Here is a 22,100-nt window from a genome sequence, read left to right on the forward strand (position 1 = left end):
CTCAATGTGGCCAGAGCCAACCTCATTATCTTTTCCTTTAAATCTCTGCATCCTGTGTGCCCCAAGCTGGGAAATAGCACTGTCATCTTTCAGGTCTCCTGCCAAGCTACACACAGCCCTGCCATATTTGACTCTTCTCTTGTTCACCCAACTAATTGATCACAGCAGGTTAGAAGGCTGCTTCTAAGGGCCAGTCTCATAAACCTCCTATTTCAAATCTCACAGTAACTCAGAACTACCTTCACTCTCCTGTTCTCTTTCATCTTTTACACTCTCTCCCAAGGTACATCGCTTAATCACACTCTGCTCATTTTATTTCTGGACTTCAGTGGTTTTTGTCCCAGGTGCTCCCCACCCCAGGAGTCTCTACAGCCTCCCCCTCCATCCTTTCTAGTCTTCTCTCACTGCAACACCCCCACAGGACTGTGGGCCCAGCCAGAATGAACTTGCCAGGCTCTTTAATTATCTTGTTCCCTAAGGGAGCGCATGTCAGCTCTGTCTTACTGAACCCTCCCTATGCTTGAAGTTTGGCCCAGATTCCACTTGTTCAAAGAAATTATTCCCATCTCCTAGGAATGAATTTGTTCATTCTTGTGTCTCCTGAGCAATTTTACTCCAGCTATTGCACATGCTGATCTTTTGGTACAACATATTCAATATAGATTGTACCCAAATTCATTATGTACCTACCACCTTATCTTCAGATCATAAGCTATTGATTTTTGCTTAATAGAGAAAAAGTTATATTAATAATAAATTTAATTTGGAATGAACACAGCAATTTCTGACCCTGATAGAGTTGGAGCTTATTTTTGCACCTCTCTATCCTAGGGATCTCCAGGAACTTGATGACAGCACCCAGCTCCCTCTGCTTTGCCACTTCTCAGAAACAGCAGAAGGACTCACCACTATTCGGGCATTTAGGTGGGTAAGCATGTTTTCATTTTCTGGATTATGCAATTACACCATCAACAAATATTTTATTTATAAAGAAATGATAATTGCCACCATTTTGGGGGGATGCTCACTGTGCTTGGTACAGTGCGGTCTTCAAATGGCCATAAGAAGACAAAATTTCATGTGAATAGCAGCAGCATTGACACTTGTATCACGTTAGAGGTTACCTTTCATAGTGATGAACCTTCATGCCAGTAATACAGTGACATAACCTCCTCCCAATAATACAGAGACATAAAGTACTAAATCACTTCCTGGGCAGACCCCATCTCCAAATAGTTGATACAATAAGTAGTCAGTGTGATAGGCAAAGAATCAGCATAGAGGTGTCACAGAAGTTAAAGCAAGCAAGCATTTTGAAAAGAAATAGAATAGTCCATGGTGATAGCAACAGAGATCAAGTAGAATAGAAAGAAATTGAAAGAACTCCAGCAGTGGAGATGGTGACCCTGAAGCTATCAGTATCTTTAGCAAGAACATGGAAGTGAAGTGAAGAGAGGAGCGTTAGAAATTCATTGGATGTGAACATGGCAATGGCAAGGGTTGGCTATAGCAAGGGATGCTGCTCTTTCCTGGGCACTAATTAGGGGAAGTTTTTTACTGATTTTTTTTTTCCAAGGGGGTAGTAAACTGGACATTTTTAAAGCTGAAGGGAAGACAGAGATAGAGGCAGGATAGACAACTGATCAAGCAGTTCCTCAAGGTAGATCAGCAGGAATGAGTTCAAGTGCCTGGTGGAGAGGAAGGATAAAGCCCTTCACAGCTTGGGAACGGATTTAGGCAAACAGGTAGGTGTATCAGCAGGAAATTGATGGGTTCAACACATAACAACTTTAATTTCATTTTCTCAGAGTGATAAGAACTTGAATCAAGGAAAGGCCCTCAAAATAAAAATGAGGAAGGTTTCCACTGAAAGAGCAACTTGACTAAGAATCAAGGTTTAGATTTTTCATTTACTGCCTTCATTAGACACGCGAGCAAAATTTAACATGCCGAGTTCTAATTTAACCTTTGGAAAATTCCGGATATCTGGAAAAAGAACAAATTACCTGTTATCCTTCAATTCTTAAATTAAGATTGGAAGAAGCAGAAGACAACCCAACTTCTACCCAAAAGTGGAAAATTTTCTTTTATCCAGATTTAGAAAATTTTAAAAAATAAATTGTAAATACTACAAATAATAGCATTTTTAAACCAAAGGGAGTTAGGAATTGTACGGATGAACCTACTAGCCTGGATTAGATTCCAGAATCTCTGTTTGGTACTGGTGGTGAAGAATTCAGACACATTCTATTCTGTCCATTTATTCCTTTCTTCCAGCTACACGGATTCCCCAGAGTCTTGAGCTCTTTTGGAAAGTTAGTATTTACTGATTAGCTGCTTTTCCTCCCCTGTACTCAGGGTTCATGGTGTACTCACATGTAGCAGTGAACTCCCTCAAGTAGTTTACCACGAAAGTATCACAGTTAAATTAGACTGAGATTTCAGTGACCTTTCCTATTTTTTTGTCTGACAGAATAAAGGTCTAAGAATGTTCAGAAGATGAGCTGGATGTGGATGAAAAGATACAGACTGAGTGTGTCAAAGTTTCCATTAGGAAAACAGAAGGTTTCTTGCCAAAGAGAAACACACAGAAAGAATGTTCACTGCATTTCCACCCCTCCCCTCTCACTGCTGCTTCAGGCTGTTGCCAGCAACATTTACCAACTCTTTTTTTTTTTTTTTTTGTGGGACCCTCACTGCGGGGGGCCGGGGAACGAACCAGCGCTGCAGAGGCTGCTGGCAGCCTCACAGCCCAGCGCTCAACCTCTGCGCTACCAGGGGAGGCCCCATTTACCAACTCTTTAAAAGTTTGTCTGAAATGATATCCCAAAGCTATAGGAGGAATAAACGAGATCAGACAAAACACTATCAGAAGAGTGTCTGAGGTCCATCTCAGATGGGGCCCACGGGTTGGGGTCCAGGTGGCCCCATTTCCACTTTCCCCATCACCACCTTTTTTTCTAGGAGAGGGCCCCGTCCGGAGCCCTGGACATGTGGAGTTTCTAATCTTTGTGTCTTTGCTGTGTGTCTTCTTTGAGTGCTTCCTCCGCCCAGGTTTACATGAAAAATTCAGCTCACCCCATAAACCCCCATTCAGATCACCTTCCCATTCCCTACGAAAACTTCAGTCTTTGCTTCCCACCATACACCACATTTCCTGCCGTCTGGATCCTCTGGTCTGTGTGGACCATCCCCGCTGTGTTTATGTAGCAGTTTGTCTATGGCTGTTAAAACTAGCTTCTGTGCTGCATGCTCTGTCCTTGTTAACACCATATGTCCCTCTTGCGCCAAACAATGGGCTCCTCAAGAGCAGAGGATGTTTGTGTGTATATTCTTTTTTTTTCTCTGCCAGTTTTTTGTTTATTTTTATCAATTTTAGTGTATTTACACATAATTTTAAATTTAGTGTTATTTAGGCATTTCACACTAATTATGATCAGGATCTATGCTCTACCAAATTCTAGATAAATTTTCATCAGAAAGAAATGCATGTCCTCCTTGTCTACATCCCCCATGAGGTTTTTTTTTTTTAATTTAAATTTTATTTTTATATTTCCCATACAATTACAACCACTTACCAAATGTTTCCAAGAGAATGGATGATGAAAACCTACCTAGCACTGCAGCTACAGAAAGAACAGCCCTTACTGTATAGGTCTTTTTCCAGATCATATCCACTCTCTCAATAAAGGCTATTCCACCTTGAGCCCTGTTAGCATTTAACTTTTCACTCTTCATCTGAAAGGGTGCTCATGCTCCGAGGACTGCTCAGTCCCCACCCCACTAGTTTGCTGGTTCACAGGTCCTTCTGTGTGTGACATCTGGGTCAAAGCTACGAAACGCAAAGTGAAGTAATTATTTGGCTCCAACTACCGATTCCTTTGATTATTGTAGATCAGATGTTGCTGTCGGACTCAATTATCTGATATAGCTGGTTTGTCATATTGGAATGATCAGATTGATTGGACGGATATCAAGTATCTGCTTTATATTGGCCTGTATGGATGATTTCATAGGCCAAATGAACACCCCGCCCAGGATGTCTTCATTTTTTGACATAAGTGATGGTTTATTATAAAGTTTTACAAAATCAAAGCTCTGGGGGAACTTGAGGCAGTCTTATCAAAAAGGAATCACTGGGCCATCAGATGAAATCTGGCCATTCCTTGCATAAAAGAAGCATACACGAATGGACTGTGTCAGGCAAACCAAGATGGCAGCGTGAACAAGGCACATTTTGATCTGGCATTTCCTTCAACCTTTAAACCAGTTATTTTAGTTATATTATCCAGCTTTCCATTGTTTCTGTTATTCAAGAAAAATGAAGAGACTCTTTATGATTTAGAAAGTAACTGCTCTCTGACCAAGATTAAACTTAATTTGGTCAGAGAGCAATTACTCTGTGTTGGAGAGCCCCTTTGCTGCACCTGCCATTTTCAAGGATCCCCCTGTATTCCTTTTTACCTCACTTTCCTTATTTGGTTCTCAGAAACACCAAGCAAACAGAAAATTTCAACTATATATTTGCCTGTTGCAAGAACATTTTCCTGCCTTCACTGGGTCTCTTCCATCACCTTCCACCCAATTGCAATCATGCCATTTTGAAAAGCAAAGTAAATACACTGAGAAGTAGTTAGAAAATGTCGCAAGTTACAGCTTATTCTGACTTCTGCAATGCAAGCCATGCTTTGTTCTCGTGGCTGCAATTATTATGTGGAAATTTATGAACTGATCTTCAGTAAGACTTCGCCATCAGAATGGTTCCTTGTTGCAGCAGAGGTTTGAGAAAGGAAGAAAACACTGGCTGCAGTTGTGAGCAATCTTTATTTTAAACTAGGAGTTCACTTACTAGGCATTCCATCCCATCACTTTGTCACTATGTTGAATAAATAGTGTAGTAGTAAGTGTGACTGTTTTTTATTATTTCTCCTGTTGTGTGGCTAACATCATAATATTTTTATTTTCTGCAGGCATGAAACCAGATTTAAGCAACGCATGCTGGAACTGACAGACACAAACAACATTGCCTACTTATTTCTCTCAGCTGCCAACAGATGGCTAGAGGTCAGAACGGTACGTTCATCTCATGATTTCGAAATGGAAACCAAACAGAGCAGTTAGGCCTGATGCAAAGAGGGAGACAGTTGTAAAATTTAGTCTTTCACTGAGATTCAGCACCAACTTTGCATTTTCTGGACTTTAAATAGCTCAGGTTTATTTATGTTACGCATGAAATTTGTCCTAATGTTTTCGCTAATGGCATGACAAATAGCCCAAAAAGCAAAAATTCATTTTGTGTTCATTAGTCTCTAGATTACATAAGTTAATGGAATGGTAAATATTTGTATAACTTCAAATTTTTTCAAAAGAGCAAATTTGACAAGTGAGCAGATGTACTTATTTCCTTCACTGAACCAGGCAGGGCTTGAATGAAATGGAAAAGCAAGCATATGCTTTGGCATCAGACAGATTTTGGTCTTGCAAGTTAACTTGAGTCCTAGTTCTTCATCTATAACTTAGGAGTAAAAATATGAATGTAATGGTGGTGTCAGAACTAATAATATGAATCCCCTAGTTGACCAACTGGAATGCACTCAATAATGTCTTTTGAATGGATGGATGAACAAATGGAAAAGGTACCTGTGATGGTCAATGGTTCATAAATCACCCGCGGACCAGTTTACATAATCTATAGCAAGAAAAGGGTAACTTTGATATTAATGAATGGAGTCTTAATATATATATTTATATACATTAAATTGTCCATCTATTTGTGAAAAGGAACAGGAAGTTATCTTAACTATTATAAGAAACTCTGCCCTACTGATTAATAAAAGCATCCCTACCAAAAGACTTCCTTCAAAACTCAGCAGCCAGGAGATGAGAGATAGTAAAGGGGATTTGATGAAGCAGAAATGAAGGCGCACCAGTTGAAATCTCAGTTGCTGATGGAGAAACACAGATTGAAATGGAGTCGTAGACTTCTCCCTCCCCCACCTTCCCTGTGATCTCTAGCTGTCATGATTTCTCACTAGTTTAGATTCTCTGGCTATTAGAAATTATTTAGCAACATCACAATTATAGATGGAAGTATTGGTTGGTAAATTCCTTCCAGAGGTGTTGTGGGGATTAGGAGGAAACAGGGCAGTATTTCCCCTGAGTTGCTTATAGATAGCATGAAGGAAGGTACAGTGTTGTTTAGGATTTAGGATAAAACCAAAATATTATTCCTACATTCTATCCAGACCCTAAATCCTTGTTTTAAGCTTGTTTGTTTAGATCTGTTTTCTCTAAGTTTGAAAATACACCATATCTGAATATTAGAATTGATGAAATAGCTTAATGAAAGAATGTCCCAAAATCAAAGGGAAACATGATAGTATAATAGTTACTTCTGTATGTGATTTCTCTAAACTTGAAGTTCAAGTGTTTACTCTGGACTTGAAGTGCATGTCTCCCTGGACTCCTGTTACTGCTCATAAGCACTTCCTAAGGTCAGGTTAATGGACAAGTGTTGAACAAGAATTTTCAAGCAAACCGTATGTTCTGTTTTCATAGCCAGAGACAAGATATTACAGTCTTTAGACTGCCAAGAAAGAACAGTAGCCAGATTCAGAATGGGCTAGTTTCCTTTGACTCACAATTCATTATTTTAGCCCCTGTGAAAAGATGGTAGAATTTGTTTGTATGTAAAAGAACTCTGGGTCATCAAGTATGATCCTAAAGAAAGCATTGGCATTTAAAACAGCAAGTAAAGAATCTGCCATTTTTAACTTATTATACATTTGTTAGTATTTTTTTTTTGTGCTATAATCCTTCTAAGAGATTGCTGTCTACCTCTCATTACAAGACTGTGCTCTTAAAGATCAATGCAAGTAATTAAGGAATCTTTTAGTCTCTATTTCTATGAGCAAAGGTAAATTTTGGTAAGAAACATAAATGCAAAATTCTAAGTATAATTTTCTCACACCAGTCATGGGCCAAAGTCCTCTTTGTATGATTTGTTGCTAATATTTTTGTGTGAATAGGGTTGTTTTTGAACACACACTACACACACACCCTCTACTTGATCCCAGGATCTAACTTAAAACCAGTGAGAGTCCTCATTAGGACAGGTGTATTTGAATTAAATGCTTTAATCATAAGCCCCAGTGGTAGTAGAGAAGAAATTAAGTAGATGGCACTTATTAGGAAATAACCTTTCTCCAGTCACACACATAAAAATGACCTCATGACTACTGTGTTTCTGTGAAGATGTCTACATCGCTGGAGACACAATTTCAATCTGAAATAAATGACTATGTAAATATGAAAGTTGAGATACAGGACCTTGGAGACTAGGGTGTGAACTGTTCTCAGAGCCCCACAGCTGGACATATTTTTTTAAATGACTTACAAGGCAGAATAAGTAATGGAAACTTCTAGCTGGCCCAGTGAATCTGCATTGATCTTATCCACATTATCAACACAACCCCCTCCTTTCCCAAGTCTTTGCCAAACTATTCAGTAAATTAACAAGAGTCTCTGCTTATAGCAGATATTCTTGGGCTGCCAGTACAGAAACAAAGAGGGAAGCAGAGAGTCACGTAGGAATTCCTGATGCAGATCTGGGATTTCACCAACTCTCATTCACAGACTCAGCACTGTGATGAAGAGAAAGAGCAGAAGACATATCACTTTCTGTGGCCCTGTTACTCATCCCTTTCTCTTCATTCCAAATTCTAGCTTTCCCAAGCAATGCTGCTGAGTTTTATGGATGTAAAATCTAGGAAAAGGAAAGGGAACAAAGAAGGAACACCTTTTGTTGAATTTGGGAAGATCTGATGTCAAATTTTTTTTACCTACGATTTCTGAATAGGACTTTTATATCTTTTCCTGGTCCTGTTAAGTAAGAATTAGGACAGTCACAAGTGATTCCTTTCCCAGGATAAACAGTTTTCCCTATGGAAGATTTAGTCCTGCCCTTCATATTCGTTTTCAAGTGTGGGGGAGGAGAGGAGGCGGTAAGTCACAACACACTGAAATCGAAGACAGGGTCTGAAGAGTAAGCTCCCTTGGCAAGTGGAAAATTTCAGTCTCTGAGACATTCAACTTCAGAACTAGAACCTACTACATAGGTGAATTGCCCCACTGTCAGAGGTCCCAGCCACAGGACACTTTGTTAGGATAAATTGTATCCTCCAAGTTTGTAAATTCACCACTCCAGAAGGAAAGCCAGACAGACCACCCGGGTTGCTCTGATGCATAGGCACCATTTTGCGCTGGGTGCCAGGTGAGGGGGCCCAATGGTGTCTGGTGTGTCCCTGAAACCTGAGCTTTGAATGCAGCTTACGTTTTTGTGTTCAGCACAGTGTTCTCTCTTAATCCCTCTGCACTAAACAATTCCAGTTCTTTGGCATTGGTGTTTCCATTTGCGAAAATTGTGTAACTCTATCTAAAGGCTGTCTTTCCAAGGCTTTGTCTTGCTGTGTGGTAAAAGGATAAAAGAAAACTCACATCAAGAAGCCAAAAGCTAAGTCTTTACAATCAATAGGCTAAAGTGAAAATAGGCCTGGGGGTGAGCATGCTCCCGAGTATATTTGGTGAAAGAGCACAGAGCCCGCTTGTAACTCCCTTATAAATGGGGTGCTCATGTTGTGATCTGGAGACCCTCGCATATTCTCCCAGACACTCAGTGGCATGAGAGACATGTATTTCTGAGGGTGACATAAAGGAAAGAGATTCTATTGTCATTAAGCATTTCCAGATCTGTTTCATAGAAAGTTACAATTGCACTCTTAGTCCCACATACAGATGGATGGATGTAGTCATGGAATCACTGGAAATCTGACAAGCAGCCTTTATTTTGATATGGTTATCAAATGCATTCCCTTTTAGGGGGAATGGTGAATTTACAAACTTGATGGAGGATATAATTTATCTTAACGAAGTGTCCTGTGGCTGGAACCTCTTTGACAGTGGGGCAGTTCACCTACTTGGTAGGCTCTACTTCTGAAGTGGAGTATGTCAGACCATTTTCTGGTGTTGACCACTGGTATATGCATTGAATTGATTGTAAAGCCTTTGCAGGGGAATGAATGCTTCTCCTTTGTGCAAATTATCAGACCATTTTCTTCTCCTTTCTTAATTTGTTGCCTTTAAGCCATTTTTTTGGTCCCCATATTTGCAGAGGAATTTAAAGAATGTGTAAGTTTATGGTCACTTTGATTTGTGATTCATGAAACTTGTGAAGTTTAATGATAAAGTGGGAAATAGGGAGCTAATATAAGCTCTGATATGATCAGTTGGGCCCTTCTACACTCTTACAGTATTGAAGGGAAGTGACTGGAATTGGTGATTTTGCTTTGAAATTTCTAGATAACCACTGTGTACAACAGAGCTTCCTTTTTTTTAAGCAGATCAAATTCTAATGAAGAACATTCCCCAAATTTTTTAATTCCTTAGAAAAGATATTTCAAGCAATGGTAATAACCCATGAGTGTGCTGACAAGTTGGTAAGAAAAGGAATAAAATAAGGATTATGATCAATACCTCTGCAGTAGATCTAAATTGTAGACATACTGGCTCCCATATCTGTTTGAATAGATTGTACATTTTGAGAATAGGTTTATCCCCTGCAAACTTTGCTATGAATGTATTTCAGAAAGCCATTCCTTATTGCTAAGGTATCAAAAAAAATTTGTATGACTTCATAAATTTTGGCTCACTTGACTTACTAAACTAATAATTAAAATAATAATGTCTAATGATCTCACAGAAAATGTCATAAGCAGTTTTGAAAACATTAGTCTCCCCCTTTTTTCTGTTTTCACTTACCTTTTTGGCTCTATTCCCAGGATAAGGCTACATTCCTTTCTTCCAAATTACTATTTTAATTCATTAGAAAATAGTTAAAATTACCATCTAATTGAATTGTCATTTAGTTCTATGTAACGGTAAATCCAGAGCCCAACATGGAGCATAAAGATTCCACGTTAAACTAAATTTAACAGCAGAGGATGGGCACATAGAAATTTAAATACAGACTGTATTTGTATTTCCTTTATAATATTTATGTTAGGCCTACTGCTTAATTTCCATTTACTTGAATTCAATGATTATTTTGTTTTGGTATCTCAGCTGTGGTTTTTGTCCTAGTTCTATTTGTATCTGCTCTCTAACACAGAACACAGCATTTTATCAGTTTTCTACCATAACTGAGACAGTAAAAAAAAAAATTACTTGGAACTGAATGATGAAGTTCATGGTCTAAGTGTGCTTTTCACATTAAAAAAGCAATTAACCTCTTAACACTTATGCATAGCAAAACTAGCAGTCATGTTAGAATTCTAAGCAGGTAATTAAAAGATAAAGCAACTTGGTATTGGAGTTTTCCCATCTTATCAAAATATGCATCCTTATAATCTTACATGTTGAGCTACATGTCTGGAAAGGGGGTTGGTGAATAAATGTTTCATATTAATCCTGAGTAACATGAAGAAAAGTCCTAACTTAGAAGATATTTGGCTCATAGAAAAACTCAGTGAATGTTTTATGAAAGGACGTCTATTCCATAAAGAATTACTGCATCTTTACAGTGTGTTTAGCATTATTCCTTTTGTCGGAGATCAGAGTGGCAAAAATTCAGGCAATCCTGTTCATGGAACCTAGATTTGAATGACAGATAGTTCTAAATGCATAGAGGAAAATGAAACAGGACAGTGGGATGGAGAACAGCTCCAATCTGGGGTCAGGGCCAAGAAAGGAAGGCCTTTCCAAAGAGATATTTGAGTTGACTTTTAAAGGGTGAGGAGAACACAGACCTGTGGGACAGCATTTCAAGCAGAGTCATTGGCAGAACAAAGGCGGTATGTTTCCATGATGAGGATGAGTGAAGGAGCAGACAAGGAATTCCAGATGAGGTCAGAGTGGACAGGCTCTAGAATCCTATAATGCTATGTAACTCATCAGAGTGTGTATTTATTGTAAGCAAAATAGGAAGGCAGTGATGATTCTAAAGAGGTAAGTTATATAAACTTTTACTCTTAAAATGATGTGCGAGTAAATGAATGAATGAGGTTCTTCTTACCAGTGAGGGCAGTGGGAGAATAGAAATTAATAAAAGAAGTCTCTTACTTCAAGTCCTTAAGGTATATATTGCCCACAGAAATTTCTAAGCAGCCAATTGGTGTTTTCCCTTATATCAAGCCAGAGGACCTTGCTTTTAGTATGTTGCTTTTTAGTATTCTGGAACTTGTCACAAACTTTTTAGGAGTCTTTTTAGAAAAGATAATATGGAAATTACAAATTTATAACATCCAAAGTATTAACTTTACTCAAAAGGAATGAAAGGAAAATTCATATTGCTATAAATATTTTAGAAGTATTTTCACATTGTGCTGGCATTTATAAAATATAAGAGAGCAGCCTAGACCAGTTAGATTCTGCTTCGATAAAGTTGTGGCTTCAAAAATGGGGAAAAGAGAAAGAACTGTCTGATTAGGGCATGACAAGTTGTTAAATCAGAAGGAGCTATCAATAAAATATTTATTGCTTCTGTGGAACCTAGTGCTCAAGAAGTGAACTCTCCCAGATAGGGAAAGAAGTAGTAAAACCATCACTATTTGCAGATGATAATATACATAGAGAACCCTAAAAACTCCATGGAAAAACTACTCAAAATAATCAACCAGTTCAGTAAAGTAGCAGGATATAAGAAGTGAACTCTCCGTGATTTCTCCTTTTAAGAGCATAGAAATCAATATGGATTTAAATTTTAGTGTAGCTGAACTCCCTTTAGTCTGATAGAATGTTTTCCACTTGCATATATTGTTTTTAAGTGTAAACTAAGTAAGACAAAATAAAAATGAATAAAATAGTATAAAATACATAGAAAAATAAATAAATTTTAGTGCCTATTTAACCCTTGATATGTTATGAAACACACAAACCTTTAAGCTTGCTTGGAATATTTGAGAATCATCCAGGGATAAAAAGATCTTTATGTATGAACGGAGGGTGGGGTAAGTTAACTGATATTTAAATTCTTTTTCCTATCAAAATGTTGGAAATTAGGTATCATACCTATTTCCTAAAAAGAAACAGAACCACAAAGTAGTTGAGATCGTTCTCCCAATGACCAGCAAGTGACAAGTTAACATTTGTACCCACAACTCTGACTCAAAGGCTGGGATCACTTATTTTTCACCAACAGTTTGATCTTTGGAGCTATTTTCTTAAAAAGGCGGGAAAGTACATGTGAAAGCTGGTTTCAGAAACTTCGACTTCAACATTTTAAACACTCCATTACTGTCATTAAAATCTTATTACCTAGTACTAGTTTTTTTTGTTTTGTTTTTTGTTTAAGAATCAGATTAATCTACCAAGAGAAGATTGACACCAATGAGATAAGGCTGCAGATAAGTCTAGAAATTGTTCATACCTAAACTCTATGTATTTCTGGGATATGTGATTCATCAGCATAAATTTAAGATTACTTTTTTGACTCACAAAATAACTAAGAAAGCCGTAAAATGAGCAAATGCCTCCTGTCTCTCCTTTGAGTTTGAAGCAGGCCTTGGTGAATTTTTAAAATTTTGCAAAAATGCTTATCACCGAGTCATACAGTTAGACATTTTGCAACCTTCTTATGTAGGAGAAAAATGTAACCCTTTGTTTATAGACTTAATACCACAGACTATGAGCACAGAGAGATGACAAAGTTCAGATAAAAATCCCAACAAGTTCACCAGAAGTAAATGTCTGCAGGGGCCTTGAACACAGCGGGGTTAAGCATAGTAAGCATGCAGGAAATTTAAGGCAGAAGATTAAGTCATCTTAAGATCTTGTGTGGAAAACACAGTGCAGTAGAAGGGTGGGGGAGTGGGGGAAGAAACACAAATTCCTCTTTCTAATCCTGCTTGTGCCACAGATGAGTTTAACTTCTGGCAAGGTATCTTAACTATGTTCTGAAGTTGATGTGAGAGCCTTGTTATTACTCCCATTCCAGCACTAATCGTGTGAGTGTCATTCTGAGTACTGTGTGTTCTCTGGGATCACCTTGCTATTTGATTGGGATCTTTGGCTTAAGAACTTAGGAAAAATATCTTAACACTTTTTTTTCCTTTTTTAGGACTATCTAGGAGCTTGTATTGTCCTCACTGCCTCTATTGCATCCATTAGAGGGTCTTCCTCTTCTGGACTGGTGGGCTTAGGGCTTCTGTATGCACTCACGGTAGGTGTGGATGAACAAATCTCTCTTTCCATGAAGGAGGTACCCTCAGTATTTATTAACCACTCTTGTTCATGGCTGTTAGAGAAGTTTGAAATTCTTAACAAGATAACATTTTGCAAATAGATTTGGACCCATAGATTTGGATTCATTTCTGATATTGTGAACCAATATTTTAAAATTCCTCAAACCCTGTGGTCAGAGCGTCCCCTTTCAGGACACAAAAGTGAATGTGAATGTAAGTTAGGTAAGAGGGTACATGCAAGTTACCCCTTGTGTGGGGATGTCATAAGACAGGTCACAAAGCAGTGACATTTGGGGGCTCTTGAAGAGCTAACACCTTCTTTGTCCACTTTATTCCACAGTCTCTTCTCTGGTTCTTGACAGCCTATGGCATTTAGGAGTTGTTGCCACATGATAAACAGTAACTGTTCAAGTCGTCCAATCCCCAAATAGCCAATGATTATAAAAATTGCTACTCTGATTTAAAAGTCTTAATTTTTTTTTGTCACCTGACAGATAACCAATTATTTGAATTGGGTTGTGAGGAACTTGGCTGACCTGGAGGTCCAGATGGGGGCAGTGAAGAAAGTGAACAGTTTCTTGACTATGGAGTCTGAGAACTATGAAGGCACCATGGGTATTGTTCTAAATGTTATTGTTAGAAGTAGTAGTAGTTTAATATTTGAGTGAGTGACAGACACAATGTCATTGCTTTTGTTTTGTATTTCAAGAGAATCTCTGCTCAATCTAAATTCTGAACTAATGCATTCTCTTACTCAAGACCTTATTAATTTAAATATCAAGAGACATGGATACCAAAATACTGAGATACTCCACTTTACTAGAAAAAAACTGGCAGGAAAATCAATGTCGAGGACAGAATTATCTAAAATGCAAATATCATGCTTAGATGTATTTGTTTATCTCATAGCTATCCAGATTTTCAAGGTCAAAATCCAGGTAACTTAGTTAAAACCTTTAGACTCTTCATTAGTCAATCTTTGCCCACCTGCCTAGTCGCATCTCTCTGCACACCACCACACCAACATGTGATGCTTTCTTTTCATCTTTTCCTTCCATGTATATATCAAACAAATTTCCTCATCTCTCATCCTTTAACATTCATCTTGGGGAAATACCATCAATCCCACTTTAGGATACTTACCCAAACTCAAGTAATATACTACATATAGTATACTATATATACTGTATAATATGCTATAAATAGTATACTAGGTAATAAATACAATGTTTGTTGTAGCATTATTGACCATATCTAGGACTTGGAAACCAACTAAGTACTCACTGATAGAGAATTAAATCAAGAAGATGTGTTACGTATACACAATGGAATACTATTCAGCCATAAGGAAAGATGAAATGTTGCCATTTATTAGCATAATGGAAGGAATTCAAGGGAATTATGCATACTAAAGCAAGTCTGAATGACAAAGACAAATATTGGCCAATTCCATAGAGTACAATTTGGAAAACAAAATACTTATAAAAACTAGCAGGCACTAATTAACGAAGTTAAGGTTAAGAAGGAAAGAATCAAAGGAGTATAAGGGATAATGGTCGGGGGAAAACAGATTCATATAAGGCACTGTCTTTTCCTGAAACCATCCTGGAATGCTCAGGTTGTCACTGTCTATGCTCTCAGCACATGTGGGTTGACATCCTTTCTGTGACTCTCCCTGCAAAGCTATGGATACTGATTTACTGATCTGCTCCCCAGCACACAGTATGAGCACCTGGAGTCTCCCCATAGTCCAGCAGCACCTTTACATTGTAAACACTCAAATGTTTGATGACCAACTGATGGAACAAAGGAACCAGTTCACAAGTGAACTACTGTAGATAGAATTGAGGGAATGTAAAGAATATTTTGTTACAAGATAACCAGTTATTTAAATTGGGTTATGAGGAACTTGGCTGACATGGAGATAGTTTAGAGCTGGTTAATGCTCCAAAACAAAAATTTAAAAGACATTTTAAAAATCCTTAATCCAGAGGACTTTACTCTGGAGGTAATTTTAAAATAAAAGTGGTGCAGGATTACTTAAATGTAGAGAAAAAATTATAAGTTTTGTTTCTCTCTCCCCCATTCCCTACTCCAACTCCAGATCCTTCTCAAGTCCCAGAACACTGGCCACAAGAAGGGGAGATCAAGATTCATGATCTGTGTGTCAGATATGAAAATAATCTGAAACCTGTTCTTAAACATGTCAAAGCTTACATCAAACCTGGGCAAAAGGTACAAAACTCACTGTCATTTTATCGGTTTCATACAGTAGCTCAGCTGGAACCACTCCATTACCACCTGAACCCTTCAGACTTCCCAGCCCAACATATTCTGAGTTCACTCAACATGACAAGTCAAATTATCTACATAAAAGGGAAAAGGAAGAGATAGAAACTGGATAAAATACATACACTCTAACTTGATAAAATATAATATGTAATATGTCTAACTCATATTGCCATTCATTAATTTCCCCTGAAGATCAGGAACATCTACAATAGACATAGATTTTCAAAAGTTACACAATCTTCTGCATCCTCACCATCTCAGATAGCTCCTTGAGAAACCTTGCATTTGTTTTAGTCCCAAAACAATCTTAGTTATTATAGAAGGAACAGTATGTACAATGATATTGGACTTATTCTAATTTTCATTATCAGATCACCACTTCCAAAATAAAAGGGAATAGTTATTCATTAGATCAGTAGTATATAAAATGCAAAAGTTAAGCCACAAAGGAAAAACAACACAAGCACAGAAAAGTTAGAATGAAGCATTGAAGACTTGGTAAGAACTCTTTAAGTTTAATACTAATACATAAGGGAATTCTAAGAAGAGAATAATGATTTCAGAGTAGTTCTTTAAATAGAATTGCAGTTTTACTATGGTATCTTATCTAAATAGAAACATGTCTGCCCATTTTCTGCCTTTGTTTGAGACCTCTTCTGAGTGACAGATGATTTTTTTAGGTTGGCATATGTGGTCGCACTGGCAGTGGAAAGTCATCACTATCTCTGGCTTTCTTCAGAATGGTTGACATATTTGATGGTGAGTTAATAATCACATCTTTTTCATTGGTCTGTGCTTTAAAAGCAGTATGAACTTATCTAATACTGCAGAAATTAAGTCAAATATTTATAAGGACTTTGTGTCCTCCAATCCATGGTTGCTGGCAGGTAACCCCAATAAACAATCCACAAGTAAAAAAAAAACACATAAAATTGAGGAAATAAAATCATTAACCCAAAACTTAGCTCTTGAGATTGTTGCTAAACATTTTAATTTTCTAGTAAAATGAAAACAAGACCACCCACTTTGAATAGCAATAAATGGAGGTGGCTTTTCAAGAGGACGAGAGAGGAACGTTTTCTTGCTTCCCTAAGACAAATGTATCTCTTTCCATCAAAGGAAAAAAGTACAAGGAGATACACCATCGTCATTTTTAATTGGGAGTATGACCCTCCTCATCTTCTTAATTACATGGTTTAATGATGAACTTTCTGTGAGAAGACAGCCTTGGCTGTAACATGACAAATACATTTTACAACTACAAAAATATTTGTTCATCCACAAAATTATTAATAGCCTTTGCTTTAGAAAAGTATGTCATATTATGTAGTCTATCAAGTGGACTATAAATAGGCCAGCATATAAGTCATCATGACTATAAGGGGATGCAGCAATGTGCCTGACTATCAACAAAGTGCTTGCTATTATTATCTGTAATGATTGATGATGATAGCATTATACCTGGTTTTTTTGTTTTTTTTTTTTTGCTTGATGGTTTATAGTATTTAAACAGTAGCTCTCTGAGATAAGAGATCAGTTTATGAACAAAAAAAATTGAACTGTGGTAGTGCAATCTTTTTGGGATTTTAGATTCAGGTACAGGGTAGAATATGCCACTAACTTAGCAGCTGGCTCTTTCTTCCATGATTCATAATAATACACAGACATGTTAACACTAATCCCACCAAAAACCTTTAAAAGTCAATTACATGATCCAAAAGTAATTGACATGCTACATTAAAAAAATTATCCTGATTTTCTTGAATTTAGAAACCTGGTTTCAGGCCTATGTGCACTATCAATGACTCTCTTTTTAATAGCAGAAGGTTATGAAGACTTTAATAGATAATATAGTATTCCTAAAAGTTTATGCAAATCTAACAAGCAAAAGATACATCAACTGCCATTCTTGCTTGTTTCACAGGGCAATATGGTCTTAGCAAAATATGATCTAAAATCTATAAAGTTGAAAAAAGACATCAAGATTGCACTAGCCTATAAGTCTACATAGAATATAAGGAACTTAATTAAAACCTGATGTCTATATAACAGAAATTACTTGTGACATTGGTAAGACACTGTGTTATTCAGTCAATACAGGAATGAATAAGAGGCAGGAATCCCTGTCTTTAAGAAGTTTATAGTCTATTGGATAGAGAGATATTTTTAAAAGATAAGTAACAGAATGTCCTGTGAAGGAAAATTAAGCAGGAAACCAGGATAAAGGCAATTGGAAGGAAGAGGACCAGTTAAGGGCAATGTAGTTTCAGCTTGTATAAACTACTTTAACTGAATAAAAACAGAAAACCCCTCTAAGAGAAAATACATTAAGAAAATATCACCAAAATGTATGTTTTTCTTAAAGATGCATATTTTTAATGCTTAAATGGAAAATTTTATCTTCGGAATTTCAACCCTGAATTTAAAAAGAACTTTGAATTTAAGATTTTTTTTCAATTGGGATTTTACTGCATGTCTATAATTTGGTATTTTTTTAACAGGAAAGATTGTCATTGATGGGATAGACATTTCAAAACTACCACTGCACACACTTCGTTCTAGACTCTCAATTATTCTTCAGGACCCAATACTGTTCAGCGGTTCCATTAGGTAAGGTGTTCAGCAGGAGCCTTTGAGCCTCAGGACTGACCATTTTGGCTCTTAGGAGGGTTTGGCTCAGAACTGTTTTCAGATAGGTGTGAAGGGGCATTATTAAGATGACACCATCCAATATTCTGTCCAACAATTTGGCTTGGGAAACCCTATAGTAGCTAAATAAAGAAACCTGTAGAATCCAATCTTGTAGCTCCAAGAACTGTTCCTTTTCAGTCAAATTCTACAAAAACCACACATTCTTCTGTACAGCCGCCTTGCCTAAGTCTTCTATGTCTGACTTGGTGGCAGCAGATATGGAGATCCCTCACAACTTTTCTTTCAGCCAAGACAGCATTTAAGAAGCTGTTACAACCTTCTCCATGCCTGGTTTGTGCCTTGCCATGAGACAAAAAAGAACGGAGGTATTTACTATCTACTGAGTGCTTTAAACATACTGCCTCATAACTCCCCAAAGCATTATTCTAGTACATGTATTATTATCCCCACTAGGGGATTTTTGAACCTCAGAAAAGCTGTAACCTGGTCAAGTTCATATACTTATTAAAAGTATATTGGTACTGCAATACCAATAAAATTTTTCTCACAGCAACACTCACCATGGCATCCACCAGATCACCTCCCTTATTCTGCTCACCCCCCCTCCCTCAACTTGAAGTATTTGTCACTTCCTTTGACTAAATACTCCTTGTCTTGAGAAGAAAACTATGTTAGGTCACTTATATATTCAGCTGTAAATTTAATGAAAAGTTGTGGCTATATCACGTAATTTAACAATATACCTCAGAATATATTTATTATGAGTATCACCACTGTGTTTGGTGCAGCTCAAGTAAATACAGTATGTTCCCATATAGATTGGCATATTCATGTAGGATTGTTTTGCTAGACACTAATCAAATTGCACTGAACAGAATACTTATTTTAGGCTTCCATGGTGGGGCAGGCAGTTGAGCACAGTGCTGTGAAGCTGTCCGCAGCCTCTGCAGTGTGGATTCCATCCCGGCCAGCCAGCGAGATACCCACATGACACAGCAGACCTCTCCTGTCTCACCCGCTGCTCCCCTCAGCAATTTATTTCAGCAGTCTGCCTGTTCTTGTTCCCCACTTTGTCTCTAGTGAATCCTCTCACCCTTCTGCACATCTGGCCTGTACCCTGGTACTAGTATAAATAAATAAATCTTTAAAAAAAAGAATACTTATTTTATATCCTAGCATGCATACACTTAATGTAAACTTAGTAAGTATATTGTCAAAAATCATTTTTATTAATATTAAGTTCATTCATTCATCAAGCATGAATTTGAATACCTACTCTTATCCTGAGCCCCAAGGATATAATAGTAAACATAACAAATAAAGTATGTGTTTTAAGGCAAGAATAGTAATAAGCAAATATATAATATGTAAAATATGAAATATGTAAAAAAAAAGTTTTTTCTTGACGAATTTTTTCCTACAGATTTAATTTAGATCCAGAGTGCAAATGCACAGATGACAGACTCTGGGAAGCCCTAGAAATTGCTCAGTTGAAGAATATGGTCAAATCCCTACCAGGAGGTTTAGGTATGTTTTCTAAACAACTAACTTGTTTTTGTTTTTGTTTTTTTAATATTTACTTATTTATACAAGCACTGGGGTACAGTCAGAAGTGGGAAGGGTGAGAGAATTCACCAGAGCGGAGAGCAGAACAGGCAGAGTGACGAAGTACACTGCTGAGGGGAGCAGCAGGCGGCAGGAGAGGTCTGCACGCCATGTTGGACCCTCGCCCCATGGCCAGGGATTGAACTGGTGCTGCAGAGGCTGTGGGCAGCTTCGCAAGCCAGCACTTAACCGCTGTACCACCGGGGAGGCCCAACAACATGCTTATTTTTGATATGCACATACATATGTCTACATTTTTTGCTAGAATCACATAATTCTAATACTAAATTCCCTTCTATTTAAAGTAGTTTCCTAAAGGTCACTACTTCAAATTCTAATGATTTTGCATGCAGTGCAAGAGGAAGAACCTTACAATATTGCATTCTATGTTCCACTGGTGGCCAAAGTCACTTTAATCAGAGTTTTTTCTATGGTCATTCTATTCTCTTGAGCTATATGATCATTTACTTTTAGTAAATGGATAAGCAGATTAAAGAAGCTGAGGTTCAAAGAATACACTGGGATGCCACTTAGGAGTAGGCAAGTGTTCATCCACTTGGAGTGCAGTCTGGTGGGTGATATAGTGGAAAAAAGAACACGTATTGATGTTAACAAATAGAATATTGTGATCTAGCTCTACTGCAAATTCGCTGTGTGATCACTACCAAGCCACTTCATCTCTCTGGGCCTTAGCTAATTTTATTAAATAATTCTAGATCTTCCAGTCTTCAAAAAGCTCAATAGCTCTATATCCTACCATAAGGAGATACATAACCATCTCTGGTCAAAAATGGGATTGCGCAGGAACACATTCATTATCCCAAAGTAAAATTCCTCATTGCCTTTCCAAGCTGAAATCCTTGCAACAGTACAAAATAATATCCAGTGTGCTCACAAAGGACATGCTTGGGTTTTTCACTGCTTTGCCGGGAAAGTTGCTTAGTAACATTCTCTTTCATGAACTTCTCACTTTGATTCTCTGATTTAGATGCGGTGGTCACTGAAGGTGGAGAGAATTTTAGTGTTGGACAGAGACAGCTGTTCTGCCTTGCTCGAGCCTTTGTCCGCAAAAGCAGCATTCTCATCATGGATGAGGCCACAGCTTCCATTGACATGGCCACTGTGAGTGCATTATCCAGGCTTTTTAAACACATGGGTTACAGTCATGCACATGAAGCATATAATTTGTTTCTCCCCAGTGTATTTGATTCCTCAGTACTATTATTTTGAGCAACTTCTTATTCATCTCCTTGATCAACTGATGAAAATACATTGAGAATTACAAAAAAAGGAGATGTGACTTTCAAGCAGTTCCTACTGGGAAGAAACAATATAAACTTGCCACCACTTTTTGATAATTCCCCAAATGGTAAAATTCCGACTCAGTTGATGAGAGTACTATACTGTATTCAGGTATAATACCCTGCATTTCAAAACTAAGTATGCCAGTCTGTATTTAATAGAATATGTTTGTAACCACAACCAATTTTTTCTAAAGCAATTTGAAGATTTCACAAGAATTAATAGTGGTCATCTATATGAATTCATGGTAACAAACCAGAAACTTTGCCTTTTGAAAGAAATGATTTAAAAGCCTCAAATATGTCCAGAGATGAATCTGTCTGGTCTAAAGATGAATCTGTGGTTGACGGGGAAATATCACATTAAACCACACACAGTATGAGCTAGCAATTAATGTTGCTCTTACAAAAGTTAACCAGAAGTAAAAGTTTAGCATTAGTAAGGACCAAAATAGAAAATATCTACAACCTTATGGTGTTTTCTTGCTTTAGAATTTAGACTATCCAAAAAATTGAAACAATTTTAAGATTATTAAAAACCAATTATATATGAAGATTCTAATCTGATATTTCTATGTATATTTCATGTGCATGAGGGTAATCCATGTAACCCATGTATTAAATCAATTAGAGTACCCCCCCACAAAGTTATATATCCTTCTCAAAGTAAACATAACTACATCAAACTAAGATTTTATAATGTTGGGGGTTATAAAGATAGTACCTCTCATTAGAGGTGGGGGGGTGATGAGAATAAAATGATAAATTAGCAGGCAGATTTTAGGAGTGGACGTTCTCAGGAGGGGTTGAGCATGTGAAGCATTGGTTTTCGTGGACAAATGTTACAGCAAGATAAAGTCCAAAGAAAACTCACTTTTTTTTTTTTTTTTTTTTTTGGATAGGAAAACATTCTGCAGAAAGTGGTAATGACAGCATTTGCAGACCGCACCGTCGTGACGATAGCTGTAAGTATGGAGGTGGGGCTGTCTTACTCCTCTTTGGTTTTGGTTCTGAG

General features: G+C 37.4%; 1 protein-coding gene across 10 annotated transcripts in view; it reads left to right on the forward strand.

The window, feature by feature from the left end:
- ABCC9 (ATP binding cassette subfamily C member 9) overlaps positions 1-22,100 on the forward strand; it is a gene marked incomplete at its 3' end in the record, with an annotated part of 106,915 nt that overhangs the window by 80,714 nt on the left and 4,101 nt on the right. For all 10 annotated transcript variants that reach the window (XM_084255498.1, XM_084255493.1, XM_084255500.1 and 7 more), the window contains 10 exons: positions 832-924; positions 4,971-5,073; positions 13,112-13,213; positions 13,730-13,850; positions 15,340-15,470; positions 16,208-16,286; positions 18,029-18,137; positions 19,603-19,706; positions 20,773-20,906; positions 21,988-22,050. In XM_084255498.1, coding sequence (XP_084111624.1) covers positions 832-924; positions 4,971-5,073; positions 13,112-13,213; positions 13,730-13,850; positions 15,340-15,470; positions 16,208-16,286; positions 18,029-18,137; positions 19,603-19,706; positions 20,773-20,906; positions 21,988-22,050 — 1,039 coding nt within the window. The remainder of the gene's footprint in view (positions 1-831; positions 925-4,970; positions 5,074-13,111; positions 13,214-13,729; positions 13,851-15,339; positions 15,471-16,207; positions 16,287-18,028; positions 18,138-19,602; positions 19,707-20,772; positions 20,907-21,987; positions 22,051-22,100) is intronic.

This window comes from Talpa europaea (assembly GCF_964194135.1).
Source record: "Talpa europaea genome assembly, chromosome: 15".
NCBI lineage: Eukaryota > Metazoa > Chordata > Mammalia > Eulipotyphla > Talpidae > Talpa > Talpa europaea.